At 32.8% G+C, this 26,203-nt stretch overlaps 1 protein-coding gene across 3 annotated transcripts in view; it reads left to right on the top strand.

Moving 5' to 3' along the window:
* Positions 1–26,203, top strand: part of Diaph2 (diaphanous related formin 2) — an 870,804-nt gene that overhangs the window by 268,258 nt on the left and 576,343 nt on the right. For all 3 annotated transcript variants that reach the window (XM_071606838.1, XM_071606839.1, XM_071606837.1), the window contains 2 exons: positions 5,096–5,404; positions 7,371–7,485. In XM_071606838.1, coding sequence (XP_071462939.1) covers positions 5,096–5,404; positions 7,371–7,485 — 424 coding nt within the window. The remainder of the gene's footprint in view (positions 1–5,095; positions 5,405–7,370; positions 7,486–26,203) is intronic.

Here is a 26,203-nt window from a genome sequence, read left to right as displayed (position 1 = left end):
GTTGTCTCCTTTATTTCACAGAAGCTTTTTAATTTGATGCCATCACATTTATTAATTCATTATGTTTTTTTCATGACCTTTATGAGTCTTTTTGAGGAACCTATTTGTGCTTATATGTTGGAGTATTGACCCTATATTTTCTTCTGTCAGGAAAACAGCTGTTTTTGGATCAAGTATATGTGAGCTGTAATTCATACAACTTTAATCACAAGTGATTTTTCTTTGGCCATGTTTTATAAATTCTCTAGCCTCAGTATTTTCTTCTTGGACAGGTTCATTCCCAGCAGTGTAAATCTAAGTCAGCATAACAGACCAAAGAACTGGAGTGAGAGAATACAGAACTTTGTGGGATATTTCCATCTACCAGGCAGTTCATTACAGTCAGGTTACTAAGACCAAAATGTTCCCAATTTCATTTAAATCTACATAGGAAATAGTTATGTAACAAAGACTTGGTTTTGCCAATGTGAATGTTAGCACTGGTACTGAAGTTCAAATACAAGGGTTCTCTGTTGGAGTTAAACATCTCCTTTAGCTTCAGATTTGGACCCTGACGTGGAATATTTCACTAGATCCTTCTTTCCTCTGCTGTTTCAAGAGGCAAAGCAAAGCTCTTGAAGCAATCATGAGCTAACTTATGCCTTAGGAGCCACTTTCTTCCAGACCATTCAAGCAAGTCACTTGAGTTCTTTTTATATTTCCAGCTCTTGATTAGCAATCTTTATAGGAAGGTCCTGCTGCATATAGAAATCAGACCTAGTATCCATGATTTCTTCTTTTTTTTTTTTTTTCTTTTTTTTTTATTGGTTGTTCAAAACATTATAAAGCTCTTGACATATCATATTTCATACATTAGATTCAAGTTGGTTATGAACTCCCAATTTTACCCCAAATACAGATTGCAGAATCACATCGGTTACACATCCACATTTTTACATAATGCCCTATTAGTAACTGTTGTATTCTGCTACCTTTCCTATCCTCTACCATCCCCCCTCCCTCCCCTCCCATCTTCTCTCTCTACCCCATCCACTGTAATTCATATCTCTCCTTGTTTATTTTCCCATTCCCCTCACAACCTCTTATATGTAATTTTGTATAACAATGAGGGTCTCCCTCCATTACCATGCAATTTCCCTTTTCTCTCCCTTTCCATCCCACCTCATGTATCTGTTTAATGTTAATCTTTTCTTCCTGCTCTTCCTCCCTGCTCTGTTCTTAGTTGCTCTCATTATATCAAAGAAGACATTTGGTATTTGTTTTTTAGGGATTGGCTAGCTTCACTAAGCATAATCTGCTCTAGTGCCATCCATTTCCCTTCTTCTTTTCCTCAAACTAGCTTGGTATCCATTTTATTTGTTTAAATTTTACCACCGTTTTTGAAGATAGTGAAGTGGGAGTTTTCTTTAACTTTGCCTTGTTCCACCTGTAGCAAAGTAACCTACTCACAGTTTTTTGTCAGTTTTTTTTTTCTCTTTTCCTTTTTGCACCAAATCCCAGAACTGGTCAGATCCACTCTCAATATATCTTGCCTGGACTATTATAATTGTTTTCTATTTTTTCTCCCTTGTCTATATTTTATTCCTCCTCAAATTTATCCTTTATGTTAGTGGTAAATTAATCTTCCTGAAACACTGCCATGATTATTATCATTCCAGCTTTAGTATGTTCAGTGGTTGCCTGTTATCATCAGGATTAAATAAAATCTCCTTACCAGGAATTTTAAGCCCTTCTGGCATGGGCTCCCTTGTTCCCCTTTGTACTCTAGGCTCTGATTGCTCCCTTAAATATAGTCTCTTTTGTAGCTAAGTTAACTTTCCTTCCTTCATATTTGCAACTTCTTGTCTCCATACTTTTCTTCCTGCTATAATTTCTCAGATTTAGTTAGAGAGATGTTGATTTTTTAATCAGGAAAACATTTCATAGTCCACTAAATTGAGTACACATGAAATTGTCTCTTGGTAATTTACAATATTCATTAATATTAAACCATATAAGAAGTCCTACGCTGGAGAAACTGTATACCTCTTTTATATAATTTTCCTAGACAGGTTTGACTACAGAACTCTTAATGTCAGAACACATATTAACATCTCTTGGAAATATCACTTGCATAGAATTTACTTGATAAATGCTGGTTTATGTTATACTCTTTCAGAAATCCCATACCTTGTTCATATGTGCATGTGAAAAATATACTATAAAGGAGAAACTAAGTAAGGTGTCCTTTGGAAACCTTCAATACCTCTATCAGGGAATTTCTCTGAAATTCCATATTACTTTCGAAGTCTACTATTGTTTTATTTATTTATATGCCTTCTCTATTTATTCCATATGAGTGTAAGCACCTTAAGGATTTAAGCTCACCTAGCACAGGGCCTTATTACTTAGTAAGTATTTATTTACTGTTAACTATAAAATTTTGTTGCACTGCACTTTCTAGTGTTCCCCAAATGGTTTAAAATATAAAATTATTAATTTAGTGTGTTAGGTCACAGTACTATATTGTAGCCTAAATTAATTGATCAATTCCTAATTGCTCATTAGAGGTAAGAAAATACTGATAATATTTGAATTTAAAGGTCTTTTAATTTTTTTAATTGAAATTGGGGGCATTTTACCACTGAGCTACATCCCCAACCCTTTTATTTATTTATTTATTTTTATTTTGAGAAAGGGCTCACTATGTTGCATAGGGCCTTGCAAGTTTGCTGAGTCTGGATTTGAACTTGTGATGCTCCTGCCTCAGCCTTCCTAGCTGCTTGGATTATAGGTGTTTGCCAGTGAGCCTTTAATGTAAACATTGGAGATTCTTAATTAAAAATGTAAGATGTATATTTAACTTAGATGAATTCTTGATTTTTTTTTTTTTAATGGTGGTGCAGGGGATCAAACCCAGGGTCTTAAACATGATTGGCGATTCAGCCATACTGAGCTATGCCTCCTGCCTAAAATTCTATTTAAAATAATAACATTGTTGTGGTTATACAAGTTTTATAATAAACATATGAGACAAAAATTTGATGTTTATACGTGTGTCTTATTTGCTATTTCTTCATTTTTAGTTTTGCCATCCAATAAAAAATGGGCAACACATTTTGCATTTCAAAATATTTAAAAGTCTATTTATGCACAAACACTGTAGGAAAAATTACTATGATCCTGAATTTTTAATTTCCCCACAATTTCTTTGATCTCAGTCAAGACTGTGATTGTCACTTTTTTATGATTTTGCTAATTAAAAGTAAAATTAAAAGTGTTTTGCATATTCAAATCATGTGTGATTTTTCCTGACTTCAGGAGAGGATTTGATTCCCTGGGAAGATTCATTGCTAAGTACAGGAACACTTTAGTAATATATATTCATATAAATACATAAACATTCATATATATGAATAAAATACTTGATCATTGTGCATTGAATATTATGGAAAACAGTTCGATGATCATACTGACCTATGGCTGTTAATTTTTAATATTTTTATGAATAGGAAAATCATTTAAATTGATTCTTCCAAAAATATGTTTTAAAGTGTGTTGTAAAGATATTTCTAAGTTTAATTAGTACAATTAATAGTCCAAGTAGAAAATGTATATTAATAAAGGTACGAGGATTTTCTTCACAGATGAAAATAATACTATACCAAGAAATTTCATTAGTTTTAAACCTGTTGTTTGGTTAATCTAATGTCCTTTCTTTATTAAAGCAACATATGTTCATTGATAGTTTTCTGTAAGAATATTTATAATGAACAGCTCCACTTTTATATTCGTTTTAGAGAGTGAATCATAGTTATCAGTAATGGGTTAAAGAAATAGTCACAGATTCATCATCAAACAAGAAGACAGTATGGAATGCAGTATTCTCTTTCATCCATTAACCATTGTCATTAGCAAATACATTTGAGGTTACTTTCCCATAGTAGAAAAAAGTTATTCTTCTTTCATAATCCAGTCTGTGAATGAATTCTCCTCAAGCAGATGACACCCATTCATGAAAATATAGTCTGTTATTACTGGAAAGAAGACCACATTTGCTGTTAGAGGCATCACATTTAAATCCTAATCACCTTTCCAACTATGTAGCTTTTGTTCAATCATTTAACATTTTGCAGTTGGGGTTTCCTCCTCTGTAAGCAGTGAAATAAAAATGCCCTATCTATACTGCAAGGTCATAATAAAAATAAAAAAAAAGAAATAATAGCTGTAAACTGTTGATAAGCATATATTAGTATGCAAATTAATGCTCTTTAGTATTAATTATTGGTATTAAAAGACAGCTAAGTTCCTGGTGCTAAGAAAGAGACTCTTGTGTAATGCTAATTGGCCCCCAAGGGATTTGAATCTGTGGCCTTGTATTAATTAGCCCCTAGTCAAACCAGCTAGTCTAACATGCCCAAACTATATACAGTACTTCTTCTTTGGATATATTTATGATGAAATATAGTTTTTCATTATTTTTGTAGAGTATTTCAAAAAATCTTGAATGATGCCAGCTTTTGTATCCTTGATGTATTAGCAGTACTAGTTGCTTTCCAGACTTTGTAATGCTTACCAAAGTGTACACAAGTCTTTTATATGTACTATTAAACTATAAAATCTTAAGGCTTCAAAAAGGCATATGTAGGGGAAGTTTTGTTGTTCAGCGGTAGAGCGCTCGCCTTGCACATGCAAGACCTTGGGTTCGATCCTCAGCACCACATAAAAATAAATAAGTGAAATAAAGGTATTGTGTCCAACTCCAACTAAAAAATAAATATTTACAAAAAGGCATATGTAGTCTTTTTTTTCTTTCTTTTGTACCAGGAATTGAACCTGCGGGTGCTTAAATATTGAGTCACATCCATCCATAGCCCTTTTTTAAACATTTTATTTAGAGAAAGTGCCGCTCTGTGTTGCTAAGGGCCTTACTAAGTTGCTCAGGTTCGCTTTGAACTTGATATCCTCTTGTCTTAGCCTACCAAGCTCCTGGGATTACAGGCATGTGCCACTATGCCCAGAAAGCATATATAATCTTAAACCACAAATGTCTACTATGTGTATACTTTCTGCTGTATTTTATTCTAAGGTTAAACTCATACCATTTATTTTTTAGGGCCATGGATCCTTGAGTTCATCAGGAACTCCAGGTCCTCCTCCACCACCTCCCTTGCCAGGTGTTGGCCCACCACCACCTCCACCACCTGCACCTCTACCTGGAGCTCCTCCTCCTCCACCTCCATTATCTGGATTTGGGGGTATTCCACCACCACCACCACCACCTTTATTTGGAGGACCTCCTGCACCACCACCCCTCGGAGGAATGTCTTCTCCCCCAGGAGTGCCACTTGATCTACCTTATGGAATGAAGCAGAAGAAAATATATAAACCTGAAGTGTCCATGAAGAGAATCAATTGGTCAAAGGTAATTTTTTTAGACAACTTTTCGTCACCATTACCTAAAAATCTGATAAGAATGAAGAGGAGAAGTTTGATGCTCATGGTTTCAGAGGTCTTAGTCCATTGATGGCTGATTCCTTTGCTCTGGGCCCAAGGTAACATTATGGCAAAAGTGTGTGGAGTAGGATATCAGTAAGGACATGGCAGATATGAAGCAGAGAAAGAACTCTGCTCAGTAGGGACAAAGTATAAATAGCAAAGGAAGACCCATGTGTTGCACTTCATCCCACCACACCCTAACTATCTATAGTTACTACCCAGTTAATCCTTGTCAGTTCATGAATCTACTCATATGGTTACAACTCACATATCTAATTCTTTCTCCTCCAAACAATTTTGCATCACCTCACATGTGAGCTTTTGGGGGCACATCTCATACCTAAAACATAACAGTAATACTGTAACTATAGAGATTTTTGTCTTTGTTTAGCCATGATTGACCATTAATGTGCTGAATTCATTAGTACATGTAAGTGTTTCATAAAGTTTGAGATGACTAATGACTTGTACTGCTTTCCTTTGTGAATTCACCATCTTATGTCCATCTTTCAGATTACTACCTAGATGAGTAGAACCCCCCCCACACACATAGTTTGAAATTATAAGGAAGGCAAAAAGAAAATTAAAAGTAGTATAGAGAATGCTATATGGAATATATCATCAAATGAAAAATAATTAAGATTTTTACCTCTGTTAACTTGAAGTAACCTTTCTTAAATAAAATCTCTTCTGTTATTGAGTTTTGGTTTTTTTAGTTATTTTTACTCAGAAAGTAATTATTGTTTGGTTTTAAACTTTCAGATAATGTGCAGTAGCTGACAATATTCAGTGGTGACATAACTTAAGTATTTTTGATATTGTATATGAAAATATTTTCTTCTGAATGTTATTTTGCTTTGCTATTATTATCAAATAATATGTTTTTAAAAAAATTATTATACAGATTGTCATAGTTCTCATTCATTGGAAATTAATCTTCTAATGAGAATATATTTACCCAGAAACATGTAAAGCTATATCTGAATGTGTGTGTGTATTAAGTTGTTTTAATTCAATTGATGATTCAGTTGTTTTTAAAGATTAAGCTCAAAAGAGTATGTTAATTATAAATGGTTTTAGTGTACAGTTATTTGTAATTAGTCACAGTCCACCAAAATATATGATTCAGAATTCGTTAGTTCAGTTTTCTGTGTATGTAAAAGTAATGATAGGTTTGTTAATTTAGTGTACACTGGAATGATACTTAATGTATCACCAAAGCATCAAAATGTACTGAAAATGCATAATTCTAATTTTGGATTTGTTGTAGTAAGATCACAATTCTACGGAACTATACTGCCTGGATTGAAAACCCAGCTGGGCCATTTACTAGCTTCAGCAGCTACTTAAACATTTTGGAGCTCAGTTTCCTTCTCTTTAACATGGAGATAATAATAGGTCCTTGAAGGACTATTGTGAGGATTAGATTAGTTAATATATGCAAATCACTTAAGACAGTAACTGACACATAGTAGGAAGTATGTGTAAGCTGTTATTATGGTTGTTGCCTTCAACTTAATAAAAGAACATGGAAAATTCAGTGGTTCTGAGTCTTACATTTCCTGTTTTCAAATAATTAGTGTATATAGAATGCATGTGAATTGAAGAAGGATTTACTAAATTATTTTAAGACTCTTTTCAGTAGAAGAATTTTTAAAATGTAATTTTCTATATGGCTTATTGTTTGTGTGTATCTTTTCTGCCTGCCAACAGAATTTTCAGAGTTTTGCAATGAATATTTACTCTATGTGTGTTGTTTTGATAGATCCTAAAATTGCTTTAGTGGTAGATGAATAAAAGAATTGCCATTCAACTCTGCTGAAAGTGAAGTCTTTGAAAAATTTAATATGAAATAATAACTTAGAAACTTATCTTTGCTATTTTTGCCTCAGATCGAGCCTAAAGAATTATCTGAGAACTGTTTCTGGTTAAAAGTAAAAGAAGAAAAGTTTGAAAATCCAGATCTCTTTGCAAAATTGGCACTGAATTTTGCTACCCATATAAAAGGTACATCTTTTAAAATATATAAATTTCTGATTCTGATATATTGCAATTTAGTACCATGCCAAAGATTTTTAGAAATGTGTATATGTGAAATTTTTCCATACTGGATAGTGTCAAACAAATACATTAACAAATTAGCTATATATTATCCAGTAACGAAAAAAAAAAAAAAAAAGAAAAAAAAACCTCTTTTTCCTTTGAATTTTATTTTGTATAAATGTTATTGTTCATCTGAAAATATAGGTTTTATCTTTTTGTGTTTAATATGTGTGCTATCCCACATATTAAATTACAAAATTGTTAGTTTTCCTGAGGAACAGAGGAGACAAATTTGTTGATTCACCATGTAACGGAATGAATGAAAATAATAAAATAAAAAGTTTAACAGAATACTAATGTCTCAGAAGTTTTCACAAAATTGGGATAAGATGTTGCCTTGGGGCTTACGTAGTCTTTTTCTTTTCCATTTATATCACTTACCAAGTTGGTTTCTTAGGAAATATCATAGTTTTGGTTATGGGTAGGTTTTCTGGATTAATATAAAATCTGATGCCCAATAAGTATGTTTACTTATTTGATAATAGAGTACATTATTTATGATTAGATCCTTAACCTCTTGTGTATTTCATACATATTTTTGATATTACTTTGTTAACTTCTCAATCTCATGATTAATTATTGTGGTTCATGATTTCAGGTAATTGTCATTTCTGTTTCATAGTTACTGCAGAATTGATAATTAAGAATAGAATTTTTCTGTCTGAAGGAGTCTTAACAGCTAAGAAATGGAAATATTCTGTACTCTTTTGCCCTTAGAATTAGCACTTTTGCCATCATTTGTCTGATTTGTCACACATGCCCTACAGTGTGAATTCTGGAAAATTTAGAGAGAAAGAGATGAAAATTATTTCTTTTTAGTTCTTTTAGCACATCTTGCACACTGGGAGTGCCCGTGTTCTATTTATTGTTTCTTATAGATTGAATTTTATACATACTTGCATCTGCACATGCTTGCGCACACAGAGAAATCTGGGGTGGTTAGAATATTCTGAAAATTTTTTACCTTAAAAAAATGTTTTGCCAGTAGTATGTTTTTTCCTTATTTATCATAGTAGACTTCACATTTAAAAGGTTCTTCAGTGACTTCATAAATAACTATTTATTATAGTCACTTCTTTAAATTGAAAATTTTCTTATAGCTAATTACTACACAATTCTTATGATAGTTATTAAAATAATATTTGTGGTTAAAAAAGAAAGAACTTTCCCTTTAATCAGATTTTTACCTTTCTTCCACAGAGAAAACCATTACTACTGAATTCCCACATTGTCTCCTAGAAATAATCTGTGCCTCTAGAAGCATATGATATTTATTATTTATTTTTTTTGATTCATGCTGTTTTCACTAAATGTACTTGTGGCTTATTTCATGTGAACTTGCATTTATTTACTGTGCTCTCTTTGCATACTGCATTGCATTCTGTGGTATGGAACTATCTTAATTCATTTCAGCAGTCCCCTATTGATGGTTATTTAGACTGGTTCTAGTATTTTACTTTTTCAAAAACGTGGTGTGGCAACTCAGTTTGCACATGTACTTTTGTGTACATACATGAGAATCTCTAAGATAAATTCTAGAAGTGGAATTTCCTGAAAAAATGTTTTCTACATTTAAAATTTTTATATTATGAATTTTCCTGCCATGAAGTTTGTGTCTGTTTATGCGGTCATCAAGAATGTATTTGAATACAGGTTGAACATTCCTAATCTGATAAACTCTGAAAATTTTTGATTGCCAATATAATGTCACATGTAGAAAATTCAATGCCTAACCTCTGTGACAGTTTGCAGTCAAGACACAGGCACACTATAATTATTGAATAAAATTATCTCAGGCCACATGTATAAGGTATACGTGAGCCAAAAATGAATTTCTTGTTTAGACTTGGGTCTCCTCCTCAAGATATCTCATTATGTATATGTATTTCCTAATTTGAAAATAGAATCTGAAATCCAAAACACCTCTGGTCCCAAGCATTTTAGAAAAGGGATCTTATGCACATCTCCTTCTCTATAGCCATTATCTATCTCAGAGGTGAAAATAGTAAGTCATGGATGTTATAATTTTTATTTTTTAAGTCAGAAGTGAGGTTGAACAGTTTTTATCCTGTTTATAGGCAATTTTTGACTTCTTTTTCTTTGAACTCCCTCCTCCATTTCTTTGTACATTTTCTATTGACCAGTTGCTGTTTTGCTTATTGATTTATTTGTATTGAGCATTACAAGAAACATAGGTTTCATAAAATTTTATTTAGCCTAGACCACACAACCAATTAAACACAGACTATTTTACTGATGAATAAACTCAAGTAAGAGACAGAGAAGTTAGTGTAAAACTCAGTGTAGTAGAGAGTTTCCAAATGTAATGTGTTAAGAGTAGAAAAAGCCAGAGTATATAGAATCATATCTTCTCCCTTTCTGGCTTTGATACTTGTAATCTCAGTTACTAAATTTTATGATTCATAAAATAAATACACTGATGTTTACCTAGTAGTATTGTTAGAATTAAATAAAATTATATATTTAAAGTACCTAGCATAATGATTGCCATCAAGCATGCACTTAATAAAAATTAATTGGCTTCTCCCTCTCATTTACCTGATACTGTTTATACGTGTGTGTGTGTGTGTGTGTGTGTGTGTGTTATTATTGTTGTTTTGGCTATTGTCACTTAATACAACTGTTAATTCAACAGGAGATTGTCTTCTTCTTCTGTGTAGCATGTGCTAGAGCTAATCAGTTACAACAGAAGTAGTGTTTACGGCTGCTACCAAAACCTGATGAAACCAAAGTAAATCCAAACAAAAATCATATAAACGCTCTCAATTACTCACTGCTGTGAATGTTGCATTTTCATTTGTCTTAATTTAATTCTCTAAATTTTTTATGTTAACACTACTCCTAGTTTCCTTACTTTGAATATTTAAGTACAAATCAGGATGGGGCATCATCCCTTCACCAAGAGTTATTTCTGAAGGGACATTTAAGGGATCAATTAACCATCATAGAATATTCTAGATATGCACAGCATAGCCAAAATAAATTTTAATGATAGAAAACTGCCATTTTTTTGTAACACTCAATAACTATTGATTGGTCTTCCTGTAATATCTGAAGTCCCTTGTCACTTGCAGTGCCTGGATTCATAATTTGGTCAATAGGTGGCAGGCTCAGTAAGAAATCAGCAGGAGGTTCTGGCTCCAGCAAACTTAAATAGCACTGCCTTGGCTTCCCTAGCTCTAGGGCACCACTTTATTCCCCATTATGCTTCTCATTGCAGTTCATTCAGCTGTATTCTGGAATGAGCAACACACCCCTTGTTTCTAAGACCTATTTCTAAAGCTCTTAGACTCAGTGTTCCAAAACCTTTGAGAACATTCCTCTCTTGCAAGGGCATTGGAGATTTCACATCTCTCTTCTTGCTAAATGCACTGTAAAGCATCACTAGTCTGTTTGCAAGAAAAAGTTAAAAATTTTATAGTATCTTAGAATTGTTAAATAGAAGTTTTAAAATACACTAGTTCTGATATGTCTAATATTCAAATGTTTAAATATTTAATATATGAAAGAACCATAAATTTTACTATTTGAATTATTTTTTAGAGTTTTAGAGAAAATTACTTTTAATATTCTGTTAAAGATAGATTGTTTCTGTTTTAGCAAAGAATGACTCTTTTATTTCATTTTAGTTTGTAGAGTACCTAATATGTGCAAATTACTAAGCAAAATAGGAAGGAAAAATAAATAAAATCTTCATTTACTAGGGTACCCATAGTCTATTGAGGGAGGTGGGAAGATGTACACTTCATTTAGTCAAATCATAATTTTTTAAAGCTATAGGACCACAATAGAAATGGTTAATTTTGAGTAGGGACAATAGAGAACCCAGAGGTGGTATTCCTTGAGTTGGGCCTTAACAATTAAGTAGAAGTTCAACAGAGAAAGTAGAAGAAAAAGTCATTTTAGCTAGAGAATATCATGAACAAAGTCTTAAATTAAAAACTAAAGATGAATTAAATTTAGCAGAAATTATTTGAGCAAAGAATGATGTATTATACATCACTAAGAACCAGAAGAGGTTCAGAAAGCTCTACCTAGCATTGTGAGCAGTGATCTTTTATAGACCCAGCACTGAAACAAAGTAGAGAAATCAACTAATTGTCTATAGTTTTGCATTTGGCTTATTCAGGCATGGTCTTATCACTTGACTACCTGTGACTAGGTGAAACTTGGCTGTTTGTGATGAGTTGAAACTCACCTGTGTATTATAAAAAAATAAACTTCCAAATTAGGTTTTGGTTTCTTAAGTAGGAACTCCATGTTCAGAGACAACTCAGGCTTATGGTCTATCATTAATTTAACAGCATGGAAAAGAGAAGCACGTATTTTGTTGAAAGCTCTGGAGGGAGCTGGTTGAATTGGGACTGTGGAGTGAAGGCTCTTGGGAGTAAAAGTAGTAAGGAGAAATTCACACTGAAGAATTTTGGTTTTATTTTTTAAGCATTAGAGGTACAATAATTTGATCATTTCCCCTAGACTAGACCTTTTTGGTGGATAGATAGGTGATGGAATTGACAGATAGGTAATGGACTGATGACTGTGAATAAATATTAGTAGGGTAGATGAGATATGATATCCTGACTAGTGTGGATGTTTAATATTAATCTCTAAGATCTCTTCTAGTTTTAGAATCTCATATTTTTATGCTTATGACATTTAGGTTCTGCCTATAAAACCATCATGATGCCTTAAGACAAAATGCATATTGAAATCTGGATTAATGAAATATACATTTCTTTTCTATTTTTAGTGAAGTAATGGAAAGAAAAAAGAGAGTAAGGTGGGGGAAAGGAAGAGGGAGAAGGAGGGGAGACAGCTGGAGAAGACTCTATTAGTGATTAAGAATATGATTGTATGTGAAACTGTTGTAATGTGTATGTGTGCATGTTTTCTAGTTTATTAGTCAATTTGATAATATTTGGAGACATATAGTCATCAAGGCTATAATGATAGTGTCATTTTCCTTTAAAAATCTGTAGTAATTATAGATAATGATGATATTATATAAGAATTAAAGTAATGATGTTTTACATTAACTAAATTCGAAATAATAATAAAATATGTAGCTTATAACTTCTAATTCTAATTAGAATTTCTAGGGTTCTCTAGAGGCTTCAGGAAAAACAAAGATAGTGTGTATGTGTAAGTTGTAAGCAATTTTTTGGTTTTAATGTTGCTTGGAGGAAATATAAGAAATAAACATAAGAGGTTAATAAAATTTAGCTTCTTCAATAATATATTTCTACAGTGCAATTTAGCTTTAATATTAACAGGAATTGAGGTGTTATAAATATTTCAAATCCATATAAATGTCATTTTGCAATGCTTGAAATATTGGGCATAGCTTCAAGATTATGGTGGAGCTGCATTTGAAAATGCATGTATATAAAAGCACTTTTTCTCTAGGATCATATTTTAAATTGCGTTTCTCAATCTTAGAATCAACTGGCAGCTTCTAAAGATACACACCATTCTATCCTTGTTTGATTACTCAATACAGTCAAAAATTTAGTGAAATAATCAATACACAAAAGAATGCTAAAATCTAATGAATCAATTTTAATGATAAATAAATTCTTAGAATTGACTTGAAAATAATAAGATTTCGGTCTCACAATGTACATTCCTTATAAGATAGTGCTAAACTGTCCAGAGAGATCCTATGTCCTATCAAATAATTTGTCATCTTAATGACATAATTTATGCATGCTTCTGTAATATAAGCTTTCTACATAAGGGAACAAACAGAAAAGGCTTGATTTTTTCAGATAGCAAACTAAAAACCACACCTACCTGTATTACTTTGGGCTGCTATAACAAAATAATATAAACTCAGTACCTGATTATTATGGATTAGACATGAGGTGTCCCCCAAAAACTCATGTGTGAGACAGTGCAAGAAATTTAGAGGTGAAAGATTGGGTTATGAGAGCCTTAAACTAATCAGCGCATTAACCACTTGAATGGATTAATTGGGTTATAAATGTAGTTAGGTAGTGTATGACTGAAGGAAGTGGGTCATTTGGGATGTGTCTTTGGGCTTCATATTTTTTAAAAAAAAATTTTAAAGAGAGAGAGAGAATTTTTAATATTTATTTCTTCGTTTTCGGCGGACACAACATCTTTGTTTGTATGTGGTGCTGAGGATCGAACCCGGGCCGCACGCATGCCAGGCAAGTGTGCTACTGCTTGAGGCACATCCCCAGCCCTGGGCTTCATGTTTTGTCCCTGGTGGTGCTTCAGTTTCTCTCTGATTGTCATGTTCTGAGCTGCTTTTTTCCACCATGATGTTCTACTTTACCTTGGGCCCAGAAATGGAGTGGCCATCTACGGACTGAGACTTCTGAAATTGTGAGCCCTCCAAAAACTTTTCCTCCTCTATGTTTCTCATTGTTAGTCACAATGATGAAATACTAACACACTTATAAACAACATATACATTTGTCTCACAGTTCTGGAGCAGGAAAGTTCAGTTTCACTTGAAGTCATAGAGGGGGATAAGCTTGAGGGTTATGTTTCAACATATGAATTTTAGGGGAACATAAACATTTAGTTTATTGCAATACCTGTGTATAATTTCATCATTATTATTACATATTATGTTCTTTGGCTTTCTGAGGATATACTGATTATCTTTGTTATTTTACCAAAATTTGTTTTTTACAGTATGAATATTTTATGTATTTCATCTTAGTATATCATATGCATTCATTTCCAATTGCCATTTTCCAGCATGAAATAATCCCTTCCTTTATACAAAGGAGGAAGCAAGGAATTTTTGAGCCAGGATAACATGCTATTGTTTGATTATAAGTCACCAATTACAGAGATCAGTTGAGACTGAGCATCTCCTGCCTTCTAAATAAGGAGGGTTTCTAAATGGCTCTGTCTTTACATATTGGTCATGGTCTGTTGATTGTACTACTAATATTAACACCATCACTATAGTGACAACCTCTGTCAATAATAATGTCAATCATTATAATAACAATAGTACATTTATGAAGCATTTAGTATGTCCCAAGAGCTGTGATAAGTATGTTAAATCCATATTTCATTTAGCCTTCACACCAGCCCTAGATACTTCTATTATTGTTTTATAGGTGAAGAAACTGAGGCTATGAGAGATTAAGCAATATGTTTGGTTATATAGCTAGTAAGTGAGAAAAATGGGATTTGAGCCCAGGTTTGTTTTTAATCACTTCCTTATGCTGTAGCAATGACTGTTAATGGCTTCTATGCTCTTAGTAATTTGTGCATTTTGTTGCATAGTAAACGAGCTCTTTTTTGTACAGTTAATGATATATTTCCACATACATTGTATTATCTTGTGAAATGTGTACTCCTATTACCTTGGCACTAAAGACAGTTCTTAAGAGCTGAAACCAAAGTGAGGAAGTTGTCTACTATCCACTGAAGGGAATAAGTTTATTCTTTCCATGACTTAGATGTTTTTTAGGGATTTTCTGCATGGAATCTCTCACTGATAAAACATTGCTGTGAGATGGATTTGTCTCTTCTGATAATGGATGAAGTAATGTGGTCCTCATGTCATTAGGCATTTGGTAATGATATATTAATATACATGGAATACATCAAGTAATCGTATCAGTTTTTCACTTGGGCTCTTTCAAAGTTGACTTTTAACATTATAAATACTTTAATCTTAACCCCTTTAAGTCTTGAGTTAGACTGCCTTTCTTATTTCGTCTTCCAGACATTTTATAGATTAAGCATCATAACAGGTGTTCTTTTGATTGCATTTGTAAATCACAGTGATGCTCATTCACATTTGGCACCATTGTTCTAGCTAAATCAGTTTTGTATACATAAATATTAATTATTTACATTGAAATCCTGGAAGTTTTTAACTTTGCTTCATAAAACTACAAAGGGCTATATATTAGTGGTAGGTAAACTAGTCCTAGACCATATCTTGCATGGTATCAGAAGTAAGAACAAGAGGTTTCTCTGATTTATGAAATATATTTAATTAAGAGCAGTTCAGATCTTGATAAATTTTCTCAGGCATTATGTATTAGTTATCCCTTTGTTAAATTAATCCATGATGGTTAGAGTGCATTTAAATCTTTCTTCTATTTAGTAATACACACAAAATATTTAGAAAAAACATAAAAGGCAGTTTGCTTTATTAAATAGTGAAGGAGTGAAGTAAGAATTAAAGCAATAAGGAAGTCATGATCATTTATAGCTACAGATGATCTTTAGAGGCAAGTAACTAGGTCTCACCCTCATGCACACATACTCTCACACTCACATGGAGGAGATCACTGATAGGTACGAAAACCCAGAGACAGGTTTAGGAGCCATTTTAGAAGTTGCCTACCATGTGGTTACTGACAATATGATTTCTGAGTAATTACAAATGCTATAACATCTCTTTTCTTGATAATTTCAAAAGAGTGTCAGTTAGTCTCTGTGCCTTCAGTCTCATTTGTTGTGATCACAGCTGTCAGGTGTTTGTAACATTTTATTCATTATCCATTGTCTTCAGGATGACATTTAAGCTCTTTCTCATGTATGTCAAGGCCATTTACCTTTTACTCCCTGAGATTGTACTTGGCCTGAACTCTTATGCTCCTCATAGAGATTTAACAAGAATCTGCAACTTCTTTTTGAACACCCTTAACATTTCTTCACTTTGCATCTTTCTTAATTATTGTCTTTACTCACTGTGTCCACTGTTAGACAGTGACCTTCTTGCAGTCAGGATAAAGCATTGCCATTTTGTGTACTCTAATTTTCCCAGCATGCACTACAGCTTCTGTCAAGTATAATTCTGTTAAGTGAATACAAACATAAATTTTAGTTAATTATGGTTAGTTTCATAATTCCAAAGCAAGTAAAATAAAGGATGGTTGGTAGTCCATATAGTATGAACTCATTCTGTCTTTATTTAGTAGTTTATCTAGTGATACATTCACATACATACACACACTATATTTCAGTCTCTTAAAAGTTTTTCATTAATCCTGAGCTAATAAACATAAATCTGCATGACTAAGATAATTGAGTCAGATTGTAGTAATTTGCAAATGTGAATTTGCACATTTATATTTCTATGATTTAGTAATTCAGTTAAATTGGGTGTTTATTTTTTTTTCTTTAAAAACAAATTTGGCCAGGCATGGTGGTGTACACTGGTAATCCCAGCAGCTTGGGAGGCTGAGGCAGGAGGATTGCAGGTTCAAAACCATCCTCTTACCTTAACAGGGCCCTAAGATACTTAGTGAGACCCTGTCTCAAAATAAAATATGAAAAGGGGCTGGGGATGTGGCTCAGTGGTCAGGTGTCCCTGAGTTCAATCCCTGGCACCAAATAGATAGATAGATAGATAGATAGATAGATAAATAAATAAATAAATAAATAAATAAATAAATAAATAAAGTTTTCTTGGTTGAAAAACTTGTTTTAGTCTATCACATATTATCTTTTTTCCTATTTCTTCTTAATTTTAATTTTTATTAATTCTAATGGGTTATACATGCCAGTAGAAAGCTCTTTGATTTATTGTCCACAAATTGAGCAGAATTTTTTGCTTCTTTGTACATGAAGTAGAGTCACACCATTCATGCAATCATTATTTGTACCTAGGGTAATGATGTCTGTCTCATTCCACCATCTATTCCAACCCCTTGCCCCCTCCACATATTTTATTTAAGTTTTCAAATGTAAAAGCTAGATTTTTTTTCCACATTGGCTTATGGTTGATTTCATCATGTCTGGTTGGCCTGCTTAAGTATACAGAACTTTAGTGTGCTGAAATATGTGTGTATAGGCTTATTTGATGTTAAGGAAAATGCTTATTTTCTTATTGTCTTTAAACAAATAAAAACATATGATAATAAAATAGGATGACTATCAAAAGGGTTTTGCTGACAAAATCGATAATTTCAACCACTGTGTTAATATTTGTTGTATACTTAGTATATGCCAGGTTTTTTGTACGGTTTTTTACATGGATTAGTTCATTTTTCTTTTGTTCTGTACCCTATGTAGTAGGTACTGTCATTATAGCTATTTTGCAAAATGAGCAAAGTAAAACTGCAAATCAAGTTCAACTGCAAATCATGACTGACACCATACTATACTTAACCATGTTACTTTACTTTGACTACTAAAAAAGCAGGGACATGGAAACACCGTGCATTAGAAGAAGCCTGAATCTACTCTTAAGCATTACTATATTGCTCTGTAGTGTATCTGTGCCCATGAAAGCTCCATTATCAGCAATATTAGTTTAAGTCCCACTTATCTATTCCATGGGACAAGAATAGGTTGTTACGTGTGAATTTTTGTCATTTGAAGTACCTAACTCTATATAATCTGTGTAGAGTGTAAGTGTGTTTCTAGTAACTGGACCCAGTAAAAATATATTCAATAAAGAGGCAGAACTGAATTTACTAATTTGCCCACTAAGTCATTTACAGTGTGTTGAAACATGTCTTTTAATATAAAACTAATCGCGAATGAGAATGGAAAAATATTTAAGTCACTGGCCACCATTAAGTTCTCCATGCATGTGTGGTCTACTTTTGGCTTTTAATGGAAAAATATTAATGCTAGTCTCATTTTTCCCTGCCTCCTAACACCATTTCCTCATTCTCCTTGCAATCTGTTGATATGGGCTTAAGAATCATTATTTTTAATTTAAATTAATTTTATAGGAGCCTAAACAAAATATGTGATGCATTCAAATGGCAAATATAATTATTGCGAATTATCAATATTTCCTCCATTGAAATGGCTTACTGAGAGTTGCCTGTGTCTGGTTTCATGTGATAAGAATAGACTGATAACGTGCTCCTGGCAATGTGTGAGGAACAGTGTTGTTTCCTAGCATGTAATAGCTTTTAATAGAAGGCAACAAAAGTTAACTTCTCTGTAACATGTGATGCTATTAGGATATTTGTAATTTTCTTTGAAAGGAGAAGCTGGTGTGATCAGATACCTTTTGTCAACTAACAGCAATAATAAAGATGCTATCACTTTTTGGTTTTACTTGATGCTTGTTTTGGCAGTATCAGATCACATCCTTGTTAATTATTGGTATTTTGATTCTATTACACATGCTTTTGTTTTCTCAATGCTGACATTTTAAAAATTTTAATAATTTATTTTATTTTCAAATGTAAATATATCTGCATGATAAATAGTTCAGAGATCTTTGTATTGTAGTTTATAGACATTCATTTTATTAATAATAATACAAATTGGCCTTACACAGTTTCTCAGTCTATTTCAGGGCATAAACGGAGAATCATAGGAAATTTCTCAGATTTCACATAGGGCTTTGGGACACAAGTCTAGCCATTTTTTAATTTTTCAAACTAAGGTATAATTTAGATAAGAGATTCCATAAGAATTTTTTTATTATTTACTTAGAAAAGACTTTCAATCAACTATAATATTTTTTGAGTTCACTTATGTATCTAAAGTGGGTTTTTTGGTTAGTGTTTTCTATTGGAGAGTCATTTGGTCTGCTAATTGGCTGTTATCTTTATATAATGATGATGATGCCCACTGTAATTAGTAGGACATAATGCTGTTTTGATTTCCAGTAGTAATGATTTTTTAAACTCATCATTTCATCTAGCTGTGTCCAGTCCTTCCTCTGACCAGTGAGATTATGATGATAAGGGACTAGGGGCATAGTGTGTGCCCATGGTGGAGAACAAAACAAAATGACCAGTAAGCATTATATTAATGACCTTGGTGTTAGTACTGTGGTGCTCAAATGAATTTAAATAACTGGCCACAGGTAGATTTATATGATTACAAATATAACTAAAGTGGTTAATTGTTTTAATCAGCCTTTTCTATAGTAGGTGTGAATTTGATGGGGTTTGCTTTCTGTATTAGCGGTACTTGAGAACAGCTTCATATTATACTTATGCTATATTTCATACTTCAATTCTTTAATCTTGAAGAAATTTGAACATGCTTTTGGAATTTGGTACATTCCCAGATCAAAGTGTAACAATACATAATCAATATTGTTTTTATTTCATATCCTTTGCATAACTGAATATATTTTAACTAAAGTTTATGAAGAAATATTCACTAATGCAAAGCCTTCACAGCATTTTCCTAATATTATACTGTCATTTCCACTTTGTTTCAGTGATAGTTTCCATATCCTTATACCCTCAGAGATATCAAGGCAATTATTTAATATTATCAGTTCTTTCAGATTTAATAATGTTACTGAAAATACCATTATCCATTATCTGGGTGGGAAGATTATAATTGTGCCTCAACATTTATATATTGCATAATATTTGCTTGAGAATTATTAACAATAAATTCCTTTAATTAGAATGGACCCTGGTTGGAACCTAATAAGTATTTAGTCTTAAAAGTTTTCTCTGATCTTTATGAATTTTACAAATGGCTACTAATGGGTAATCTCTTTAAAAATTTAGTATATTATGTGATATATGTAGCTACTCTCAGTTATCTCTTTTAATAGAGGGGAGCAAGTATACAGAACATTAGAGATATATGTGAAAGGGAAAAACAATGAAATGTTTTTATAGTATTTTTTGTTTGTTTTTGATATCTTTAGTGCAGGACTATTTGTATTCTCCTAGACAAGGGATAAGAAGAAAGAGTGGTGAGGAAAATCATTCTGTGATTGGATCTCTAGGGATTCTTTAGAGATTTTTCTCAAAGATAATTTGAAGTTTTGTCAGAAGAGAAAAAACATGGAGTGTATGCCTTTGGAAAACTTGGTATACAGATCATTCTCAGTCCATAAAGTTATTCTGGGTCATATATTTTAATCAATCCTATATGAATTATTGATTCCTTCATGGTCATAAAAATTACTATAGGTGTGTGCCATATGGAGTGTTAAGTTGCTAGACAGTCCTTTGGAGAATTATCTTCACATTCTCCATTAATTGTCTCTCGTAGCAGTGGTGATATTGTTGGTTAGTGTTTTAGTTAGCTTTTTCACTACTGTGACTAAAAGACCTTACATGAACAATTTTAGAGGAGGAAAAGTTTATTTGGGGGTTCATGGTTTCAGCGGTCTCAGTCCATAGACAGCAGGCTGCATTCCTTGGGAAGAATGTGGTGGAAGGAAGTGTTCCCATGATGATCTAGGTAGCAGAAAGAGGGACTGTATTTCCAGGTACAAAATATGTGCCCAAAGTCACACTCCTAGTAACCTACCTCCTCTAGGCACGCCCAACCCACCTTCAGTTACCACCCAGTTAATCCTGTCAGGGAATTTGTTCACTGATTGCATTAAGATTCTTGTAACCGGATCATTTCTCTTCTAAACCTCCTTGCATTGTCTCACATATGAGCTTTTGCAGGACATCTCACATCCAAACCATAACAGTCAGGATCCAGGACTTCTTGATTGATGGGTCAGAGTTATAAATACAAGTAAAATGAATTAATTCATTATGGTCTTCCAGATTCACTTTGTTCTGTAAGCATTCTGTTGGCTGTTTGTTGAGAGTGCTGTATGTTCATTAGCCACTGTCTAGTTTCCAACCCAAAATATATATAATGAACCAGAAATTCAGATATTTAGTAAGAGAATAGGTATCATAGAAAGGAGTTGATTCATACAGCATTTGTTTCTGTTCATTCTTGAGAACATTTTATATAAACTAACTCATTTAATTAATATTTATGAAAGGAAATCTGTAAGATAATCATATTTCTCCAGGTATATAGATGACTTATCTATGTACAGGGAAATTAAGTGACTTGCCCAAAGGTCACAAGGGTAGTAGTGAACAAAGCTGAATTTAAATCTAGTGTTCTTAATTACTATATAAATTGCCAGCCTCTGGTTCATTCATATGATGTCAGTTACATAACTGATAATCTAGATTCCTTTTTTCTGTATTATAAAATATGTATAACGGAAACCATAGAAACCCATTCTGTCAGCCTGGTATGTGTCCCCTCAGGTCTAAAACTTATCTGGATGCTAGGATGGATATGACAGGGAAGAGAGTTATTTCAGATTGATGGTCACCTTTGTTGGAGAATCTCCAGACTATCCACATTTCTGTCTTGGAATTACTTCTGAGTCTGAACAGTGTTATTTATTCTTGGCATCTCAGTGTACTTATTCTACAATCACATCTTGAAAGAGACACAATTTGCGATGAACATAGAAAAACTCTTAACAGAAGTTGCTGTTGTTTTAACCCTTGTAATTCTGTATTCTTACCAAAAGACCTTTACTATTATAAGAAAGCTAAAGATGTTTTGAAAGTTTATTTTATTCTTATGTTAAAGGCTGAGCATTCTAAACCAGTATTACTATATCTTCTTTTTATGTGCATAATGATCATTTTTTTCTCTCATTGATCCTAACTAAAAGGAGGAACTATATGGGGTTAGATTCAGTCAATAATGTTCTTTTGCCTTCCTGGAGGCCTCGACTTCACATAACTCTTAGAAATGCTGTAATCTAAGTACCTAAATTCCATCAATATGCCTGAATATAAATATTTATGCTTTCCTAATAGTCTTTTGAAGTGAGGGATTTTGAGACCCAAGGTCATTCCATAGTGTTTCCTAAGAGGTTATTGTTAGCAGTGGCAGGCATGACAGCATGTGTTTTTGAATGAAAGGAATCAATATGTCAACCTATCAAAATCCCTTTTGTATACTGTTTCAAAAAGGTTGCTTTCAAATGGTATTAAAAATATAAAACACTTAAAATGTTGTGGAAAGCTTAATTTCATAAGAATTTTCTGTGAGGGGTACCAGGGATTGAACTCATGGGTACTTGACCACTGAGCCACATCCCTAACCCTATTTTGTATTTAATTTAGGGACAGGGTTGCTTTTGCTGAGGCTGGCTTTGAACTTGCTATCCAATTGCCTCAGCCTCCTGGAGCCACTGGGATTATAGGCATGCACCATTGTGCCCAGCTTATAAGAATTTTTGCCAAATTAATTATTAGTAAGAACATTCTATTTGATGGCTATCAGTACTGTTTCATTAAACTGTTTGGTGTTCATAGACTTTGCCTTCAAATTTTCTGTTATTTCCAGTTTTGAATTTGGGTCAGATTAGAAGGTTCACATGAAATATTTTAAATTTGAATCATGAAAGGGGGTCATAAAAATGAACTTGTATATGTAGTGATATTAGTAATGTCATATATTAATAACTGTGAATTATGATTAAGTTAATCTTTCAGTAGTTATCTGGATTTGGGTTGCTTTGGTTTGAATTGAAGAAATTTTTTCTTGACCCTTGTCACTGAGGTAGTTCATATTAGAACCCAGCAACTTTCTATATTGTAAGAAACAGTCACTAGGGCATTGGAGTTTTTGAAATGGCTCCATATAGAACATCAATATTTTGCTTATATTATTAAAATTTATTTTTGGTATCTCTTGAAAGGCAATAAAAGAATGTCCTGCTTTATTATTCATATTTGCATAAGAGAAATACAAAACTTAAGGAATATATTTGCTAATAATGCCTTTGCTTGAAGGACGTGTACCCTTAAATTTATAGAATTACAGTAATTTATTTTCCTTATAATATAGAGGTTGGCACACAGGATACATGAAATATTACTTATTTTTCAGTTAAAATAGACAGTGTTTTGATGAAATAGTAACTTTCAGTGAAGGAACCAGCTAGGAGTGAAATAAACCATTTAATAGACTTAATATGTTAATATGTCAATCGATGTACAGAATTTGCTGTATGGACATTTCCCAAGAGATACTCAATGCTAATCTCTAGTAGTAAGCACTGATTGAAGTTTTTTTGAGACTAAATTTTAATTAAAGACTAAATAATTTTTACAAACATTTCAGATAATATCATAAGCCTAAATTCAATGTAACTGAACTTTGAAAAATAGTCCTTCAGGCTATTTCCATCATTCACATCTCCCTTCTCTCACTAGGTCCATATACCTGCATAATCAACATAGTGACAGATTTTCTTCCTTTTTGAAGTCTTGAATCAATTGGTGCTTGGGTGTTTGGAGCTACATTTCAGTATATAGGTATTAATAAGTAATGGTGGTCTATGTAGAGATTAATTTACTGTAGAAATGAGATAACAGCATTAGTCTAGCAATTCTTTCAAGCTGCCATTGAGGCTGTCCTCCTTGTCTTATTTGTGCATTCAACAAATATGTATTGAATTTCTATCTTACAGTATATGCTACCATTTTTCACAGAATGCTTATTACTCCATTAGGCCTGTGACCCACAGAATGAATAACTCTGAATTCTCAGTGGTGAAAATGAAATTTGTTTATCTCATTTTGCTCTGCCAGCATCATTGTGTTTTTGCACTATAGACGTTGCTTATTTACCTAGATTCAAGATAAATATTTTTTACTACTCCCTTAACAGTTTCCTAGGGTCCACATTATTATTTTTGTAGAGGTTGTTTAGATTTGCTTAAACTGTTGTGTTTAACTAACTCAACATCTAGTATGATAATCAGTATTTTCCAGAGACCTTCTGTTATTCTTTTATTCCTGGCTCATTTTTAAATCTGTGTCCTCTCATTGCTTCCTAATACTCAATATGATCAAAGAGATCTAGTGAATGTGGGGGTGATCTGTAATTCGAGTTTAGAAATGGGAGCAAAGAAGAAAAGAAGAGTAAATAATAAAAACTAAAAAAAGATAGTGATAGATGAAGCCTGTTAGAGGTATTGTGTGTAATATGCTTGCTACCTCACTAGGCATTTGTTTTATAGAATTATTAATTGAATTTTTGTTTAAGGCATTGCTTCTTTTTCCTCAGAAATGTGCTTTAAAATAAAAAAAAAACTTTTCAGAAATCGTGTAGTAAAGTGTCTTTCTGTATATGAGTTCCTTAATATTAATTAGTAAATTCATTTTTCTGTGTATTCTTAAATTCTGGCACACAAAGAGTTATATCAGTCTCAATGTGTACACTCATATATTTACACACACACACACACACACACATTTACTCTGTGCCAGATTCTAGTCTAGGCCTTGGAGGATATAGCTTTGATTAAGACAGATGTGATCTTGACTTTTTCAGAACTTATAGTCTAACAGAAAAGATATAATAATAAACATGCAATTAAATAACTGTGAATTTCATGTAGTGTGAAGTGTTTTAAATAAGACAAAATATAATAATAAGATGGAGAATTACGTGGGAGATTAAGGGTACCAGTTAAGGAAAGCAACTTTAAAGGAATATCAATTGGTAAATTTAAAAACATATCTTGAGGAGCAGAAGCCAATAGGCCGATAGGCCTCATTGATGGAACCTAAGAAAAATCAAGGAATAAAGATGCCTTATAGGCTTTGGGTTTGAGCCAAAGACAGTACTGTCCAATGAATATCCTATATTAAGCACCACATCAGAAAAGACTGAAGAGGTAATATTGAGAAAAATGGTGGTTGAGGATTAAAACAATGATAATCAAGCCAACCATGAGTTGATATACTGTACTAATATTTTGAAAGGAATGAAATATGGTGTAGCTTGTATTAGTTCAGTGTTGATATATAGAAATAAACTATTTCTTTAGCATTAACCTTTGCTTTAATTCTAGGGATTTGTTCCTCTTTTGATTTGACTGTAAAGAAAACCTTTACTTTTTTCTCTCTATTTAACCATTTGGTCAGATGAATAGTGCACCTCTAAGTGTTTCTTTTGATTTACTCCAGGCTGAGGTCATACTGTATAATAGCTGTGAATTAATTACAAATTGAACAATTGTACTCTAGTGAAGAGAATTTTATTCTCATTCTTATTCAATCTGTGATCTTAGAAAGATTTTTATATTCTTTATGTGCTTGAGGGGCACTGAAAGTATACTGATTAAAAACCCTTCTGATAAAAATACTTATTTGGAAAGATATAGGTCATTTCTTTTGGATCTTTTACTAAATGATGTAAAGCACCATATTCCAAAGTTATTCCCTTTCTAGATAGAAATAATATCTTATACCCAGGAAAGTGTAAAAGGCTATGCATAATCCTGTTCTAGAATTTGAGAGTAAATTTAGCACTTTAATTATTGTGAAATTGCCAATGTAGATTATACATTTATGCCTAAAAAATCTTTTCAAGTATTCTCATTTTGATGCATTATTATTTACCATAGACCACCAAGGGACATCTTACTCATTTCTTGGTGGTCTCTGTTTAAGTAGACATTTCTCTTAATAACTGAGTCATACAGAATTAATATAATTAGGTAAGCACCTGTGGTTTTTGATTATTTCCTCATCCTCTGTAGCCCAGAAAACTTCTTAATTCTCAGTGGGTTGACTGAGCTTTTAAACTTTTATCTTGGACTACTGAAGTATGTTCAACTATAGTAATTTAACTTATATCTGCTTGGAAGAGAGGTATTATTTTCATCACCCTACAAGAAAAACTTAGAGTAGGAAAAGTTTATATGGGGCTTATACTTTCAGAGGTCTCAGTCCACAGACAGCCTATCCCATTGCTTTGGGCCCAAGGTGAGGCAGAACATCATGGTTGAAAGGTGTTGCAGAGGACAGCTGCTCAGCTCAGAGTGGGCATCACAAAGTGGCAGGGGTTGGGGATCAGAATGTGGAGAAGAGAATCACAG

Source organism: Marmota flaviventris, chromosome X (assembly GCF_047511675.1).
Source record: "Marmota flaviventris isolate mMarFla1 chromosome X, mMarFla1.hap1, whole genome shotgun sequence".
NCBI classification, from domain to species: Eukaryota; Metazoa; Chordata; class Mammalia; order Rodentia; family Sciuridae; genus Marmota; species Marmota flaviventris.
The sequence above is the reverse complement of the archived record's forward strand: the minus strand, read 5'-3'. Positions and strand labels throughout refer to the sequence as shown.